This window comes from Hyla sarda, chromosome 3 (assembly GCF_029499605.1).
Source record: "Hyla sarda isolate aHylSar1 chromosome 3, aHylSar1.hap1, whole genome shotgun sequence".
In the NCBI taxonomy this organism is placed as follows: Eukaryota; Metazoa; Chordata; class Amphibia; order Anura; family Hylidae; genus Hyla; species Hyla sarda.
In genome coordinates, this window is record NC_079191.1 from 431,907,864 (window position 1) to 431,914,100 (window position 6,237).

Here is a 6,237-nt window from a genome sequence, read left to right on the forward strand (position 1 = left end):
AGGCGGGGAGGCGCGAACGCTGCCTCCCCGCCTCTCCCATAGAGTTACATGGAAGAGGCGTGTCGGCTGCCACGTCATGCTACGGCCGGCGCACCTCCTGCATGGGAGAGCTGCGACCTCTTGAAGGAGATCACGGGGGTCCCAGCATTCGGACCCCCGCGATCAAACACTTATCCCCTATCCTGTGAATAGGGGATAAGTGTTTTCCGTTGCAGATGTCCTTTAAAGGGGTACTCCGATGCCTAGACATCTTATCCCCTATCCAAAGGATAGGGGATAAGATACCTGACCCCGGGAGTCCCGCCGCTGGGGACCCCCGTGATCTTGCACACGGCACCCCGTTTGTAATCAGTCCCGGAGCCTGTTCGCTCCGGGTCTGATTACGGGCGACCACAGGGCTGACGGCGTGTGACATCATGCCTCCGCCCCTGTGTGATGTCACGCTCCGCCCATCAATGCCAGCCTATGGGAGGGGGCGTGATAGCTGTCACGCCCCCTCCGATAGGCTTGCATTGACGGGCGGAGCGAGATGTCACACGGGGGCGGAGGCGTGATGTCACATGCCGTCGGCCCTGTGGTCGCCCGTAATCAGACACGGAGCGAGCACGCTCCGGGGACTGATTACAAACGGGGTGCCGCGTGCAAAATCACGGGGGTCCCCAGCGGCGGGACTCCCGCGGTCAGGCATCTTATCCCCTATCCTTTGGATAGGAGATAAGATGTCTAAGCACCGGAGTACCCCTTTAAACAACACAATGTAACTCCAAGTCAATGACACTTCTGTGAAATCACATTGTCCACTCAGGAAGCAACACTGATTGACAATCAATTTCACATGCTGTTGTACAAATGGAACAGGCAACAGGTGGAAATTATAGGCAATTAGCAAAACACCCCCCAATAAAGGAGTGATTCTGCAGGTGGTGACCACAGACCAATTCTCGGTTCCTATGCTTCCTGGCTGATGTTTTGGTCACTTTTGAATGCTGGCGGTGCTTTCATTCTAGAGGTAGCATGAGATGGAGTCTACAACCCACACAAGTGGCTCAGGTAGAGCGAGGCCACAAATGTGCATGTGTCCACTCAAACAGTCAGAAACAGACTCCATGAGGGTGGTATGAGGGCCCGACGTCCACAGGTGGGGGTTGTGCTTACATCCCAACTCCGAACACCAAGATTGACAAATTCGCCACTGGCACCCTGTGCTCTTCACAGATGAAAGCAGGTTCACACTGAGCACATGTGACAGAGTCTGGAGATGCCGTGGAGAATGTTCTGCTGCCTGCAACATCCTCCAGCATGACCGGTTTGGCAGTGGGTCAGTAATGGTGTGGGGTGACATTTCTTTGGGGGGCTGCACAGCCCTCCATGTGCTTGCCAGAGGTAGCCTGACTGCCATTAGGTACCGAGATGAGATCCTCAGACCCCTTGTGAGACCATATGCTGGTGCGGTTGGCCCTGGGTCCCTCCTAATGCAAGATAATGCTAGACCTCATGTGGCTGGAGTGTGTCAGCAGTTCCTACAAGAGGAAGGCATTGATGCTATGGACTGGCCCGTCCATTCCCCAGACCTGAATCCGATTGAGCACATCTGGGAAGTCTTGCTCCATCCACCACAGACTGTCCAGGAGTTGGCGGATGCTTTAGTCCAGGTCTGGGAGGACATCCCTCAGGCGACCATCCTCCACCTCATCAGGAGCATGTCCAGGCGTTGTAGGGAGGTCATACGGGCACGTGGAGGCCACACTCTGTGGGCACGTGGCCACAGGCCCCTTGTCACATTCCGGACATCCCTGTGTCCCGAAAGGTCATTTCGGGACACAAGGATGTCCCGGTTACCTCTCTGCGGTCCCGCGTTAGCTTTAAAAACGCAGGGACCGCCGAGAGGTAGAGCATGCAAGGATGTCACGTCACTGACGTCCCATGCATGCGCCCGTAAAGCAAAGCAGAGCAGAGCATCGGGGAGGACCGAGGATGACGCGCGCATGGTAAGTGACCAGCGGGACGTCATCTTCGGTGTGCCAACATAGACAAACAGCCTCCAGCCATACACTGTATATGGCTGGAGGCTGTATGTCTGTGGGGGGACACTGCCTGTCTAATGTGGGTGAACTCTGCCTGTCTAATGTGGGGGAACTCTGCCTGTCTAATGTGTGGGAACACTGCCTGTCTAATGTGGGGAAACACTGCCTGTCTAATGTGGGGGAACACTGCCTGTCTAATGTGGGGGAACTCTGCCAGTCTAATGTGGGGCAACACTGCCAGTCTAATGTGGAGCAACACTGCCAGTCTAATGTGGGGTAACACTGCCTGTCTAATGTGGGGTAGCACTCCCTGCCTAATGTGGGGGAACTCTGCCTGTCTAATGTGGGGTAACACTGCCTGTCTAATGTGGGGGAACTCTGCCTGCCTAATGTGGGGGAACTCTGCCTGCCTAATGTGGGGGGGAACACTGCCTGCCTAATGTGGGGGGAATTATACTGCCAACCTTGTGGGGGGAATTATACTGCCAACCTTGTGGGGGGAATTATACTGCCAACCTTGTGAGGAGAATTATACTGCGAACCTTGTGGGGAGAATTATACTGCCAACCTTGTGGGGAGAATTATACTGCCAACCTTGTGGGGAGAATTATACTGCCAACCTTGTGGGGAGAATTATACTGCCAACCTTGTGGGGGGGAATTATACTGCCAACCTTGTGTGTGTGTGTGGGGGGGGGGGGGGGAATTATACTGACAACCTTGTGGGGGAACTATACTGCACCCAATGTGGGGGAACTATACTGCCAACCCTAATGTGCTGGGAACTATACTGCACCAAATGTGGGGAACTATAGTACACCCAATGTGGGGGAACTATACTGCCAACCCAAATGTGGGGAACTATACTGCACCTAATGTGGAGAACTATACTGACAACCTAATGTGGGGGAACTATACTGCCAACCTAATGTGAGGGAACTGTACTGCACCTAATGTGGGGGAACTATACTGCACCTAATGTGGGGGAACTATACTGCACCTAATGTGGGGGAACTGTACTGCACCTAATGTGGGGGAACTATACTGCCAAGCTAATGTGGGGAACTATACTGCACCTAATGTGGGGAACTATACTGCACCTAATGTGGGGGAACTATACTGCCAAGCTAATGTGTATTCTGATTTAATTGCTGTGCTGGCACTTTGAGGGGAAAAAAGTTGGTGTGCATTACGGTTCGGGCACTCGGGCTCAAAAAGGTTCGCCATCACTGCTCTATAGAAACTTAAACCCCAGAGACAACCCTCTAAACAAATACAGGCCCCAGGCCAGAAATACATAGTTCAGCATAAACCCCCTAAATAAATACAGCTCCCAAACCAAACTGACTAAAAACTGACCCACTAAACAAAGACCATAAACCAGGCCCCAGGCCAGAAATACAGGCACTAGACTCCCTCAAGAAAGACAGACTCCAAATCAGACCCCCTGAATAAATACAGACCCCACACTTGCCCCTCTTAACAAATACAGATAAAAAAACAAAAACCTAAAGACAGACTCACCTAATAAATACAGACTCCAGACCGGACCCCTAGGGGCCACAGAAAGAGAACCGGTCATTACTTTCACTGCAGCCTTAAAGGAAAACTGTAGTGGTATATAACTTATCCCCTATTTGAAGGATAGGGAATAAGTTATAGCACACAGGAGGGGGGGGGGGGGTGTCCGACCGCTGGGCCCCCCGCAATCTCCAGTTCGGGTCCCCGGCAGTGCAAAGGAAAGGGGCGTGTCAGTCCCCAGCATGATGCGGTGGCCGACAAGCCCCCACATAAATCCCAGAGATACATGGAGGGGGCTTGTAAGTAATCAATTGAAATGAGTAAAAGAGTATGGCACAAGGGGGGGGGAAACAATTGAAATGGTTAAATGAGTATGGCAAAGGGGGATCGGTGGGAGGGGCAATAAATCAGTTTGCCTGTTTATGGCACAAGGGGATCAGTTGAATGAATCAATTGGAATGGTTAAGATATGGGGTTCAGAGGGGGGGATCAATTGAAATGAGTAAAAGAGTATTGCACAGGGGGAGGGGATCAACTGGAATGATTATGGTACAGGGGTCAGAGGGGGAGGCGATTAATGTGACATCACACATATATAATTAATTATGCAAATTAGCATGGCTGGTATTTTGGGGCAAGCAAGGTAGCAACTAGAGATGAGTGAACTTACAGTAAATTTGATTCGTCACGCACTTCTCTGCTTTGCGGTTGATGACTTATCCTGTATAAATTAGTTCATCATTCCGGTGCTCCCGTGGGCTGGAAAAGGTGGATACAATCCTAGGAGACTCTTTCCTAGGACTGTATCCACCTTTTCCAGCCCACGGGAGCACCTGAAAGCCTCTAAAGAGGCCTGTGGAAAATGAAAGAAGCAATCTGATTGGTTGCTATGGGCAACTGCACCACTCTTCCTCTGCACAGGTTTTGATAAATCTCCCCCAGTGAGTCTATAATTGTGCACCAGCCATCCAGATTGCTTCTTTAATAAAAATAAATAAATTATATGTGTATATAAAAATAAAAGCAGCAATCTAAATGGTTGCTATGGGAAACTGCACCACTTTTGCTCTGCACAGGTTTTGATAAATCTCCTTCACAGGGTTTTGTTTTCTCCCAATGTCTGCAGTCTTCATTTTAACAAGTTTTAGGCCAAATGTATCTGGGCACTAGGGTTGACACTAGAGATGAGCGAACTTACAGTAAATTTGATTCGTCACGAACTTCTCAGCTCGGCAGTTGCTGACTTTTCCTGCATAAATTAGTTCAGCTTTCCGGTGCTCCGGTGGGCTGGAAAAGGTGGATACAGTCCTAGGAGACTCTTTCCTAGGACTGTATCCACCTTTTCCAGCCCCCCGGAGCACCTGAAAGCTGAACTAATTTACGCATGATAAGTCATCAACTGCCGAGCCGAGAAGTTTGTGACAAATCGAATTTACTGTAAATTCGCTCATCTTGACACCTTTCTTGCAAAAAAAAAATAATTACTGACCATTCTAATTTGCATAATTATTTATGCGTGACATCACAGGATACACATATGCGGGGGAACTTGTCCTATTCTGACCCCAATAACCTTTTCATTTCTCCTTATACGGCCTGTGTGAGGGCTCATTTTTTTGTGCCCCAGTCTGTATATTTTTACAGTACCATTTTTGTTTTGATGGGGACTTTTTGATAGTTTTATTTTTTTTAATTAAATTTGAGAGTTGCAGTTGGTTACTAACTACAACTCCCAGGATGCCAATACACCCTGTGGCTCTGCAGCTGCCCCAAATGAAAACTACAACTCCCAGCATGTTGGACCTTATAGTAGTATATAGTATAGACCAGTGTTTCCCAACCGGTGTGCCTCCAGCTGTTTCAAAACTACAACTCCCAGCATGCCCGGACAGCCGTTGGTTGTCCGGGCATGCTGGGAGTTGTAGTTTTGCAACAGCTGAAGGCGCTCTGGTTGGGAAACACTGGTATAGTTTATGGTACAACATTCCTGGAGTTGGAGGATTGGTTGGATAAATACCGGCAATTGCATTTTTTATATAAAAATACTGGCAGGGTGGCCAAAATACCAGCTGTTCTGGTAAAATACTGGCCAGGTGGCAACCCTACTGGGCACACCAAATTATAAGAGCCTGATTTCAATGGGATTCAGCTGCTCTGTTCTCACAGCAGACTTTCCGCTCAGAAATGCATTACTGCTTATGCGACGGCACATTTCCGAGTGGTCGTAGCGCCGGCATGCGCTCTGCTGTCTGTGGAATATCCTGACAGAACTTTTCCATGCGGACATTCCACCGTGTGAACATAGCCTTAATCTCAAAAAGTTGTGTTTCTAGAAAGAAACAGATGATGTGTGTGACATCTTGAAGAAGCACTCCAGGAATTTTTTTTGTTTGCTTATATAGTGCAGGATAGGCTGTTAGAGAATATAGAGGTTCTTGTGCATGTCTAGTGCTTACCTGTTTTTCCGAATGTGTCAGGCATTGGGTGTTTGCAACTCAATCACTGAAATTAATTCCCAACGCTGCCTAAATTTCTAGTAAATCCTTTGACTTTGCAGAGAGAGGGGGTGGAGTCTGATCCCTGCACCTGGTCATCTAATTAGGCTGCTGGAGCTTGAGGTCAACCAAGTGAACTAATAAGACTCACAAGTGGGTTAAGGTTTGATCACATGTGCAGTTTTGATGGGTTCTCTT

General features: G+C 49.2%; 1 protein-coding gene across 3 annotated transcripts in view; it reads right to left on the minus strand.

Annotated features, from left to right (window-relative positions):
• LOC130363127 (nuclear RNA export factor 1-like) overlaps positions 1 to 3,620 on the minus strand; it is an 85,775-nt gene extending 82,155 nt beyond the window's left edge. For all 3 annotated transcript variants that reach the window (XM_056568507.1, XM_056568505.1, XM_056568504.1), the window contains exon 1: positions 3,548 to 3,620. In XM_056568507.1, the coding sequence (XP_056424482.1) occupies positions 3,548 to 3,605 (58 nt within the window). In that variant the 5' untranslated portion in view covers positions 3,606 to 3,620. The remainder of the gene's footprint in view (positions 1 to 3,547) is intronic.
• Positions 3,621 to 6,237: the final 2,617 nt, after the last annotated feature.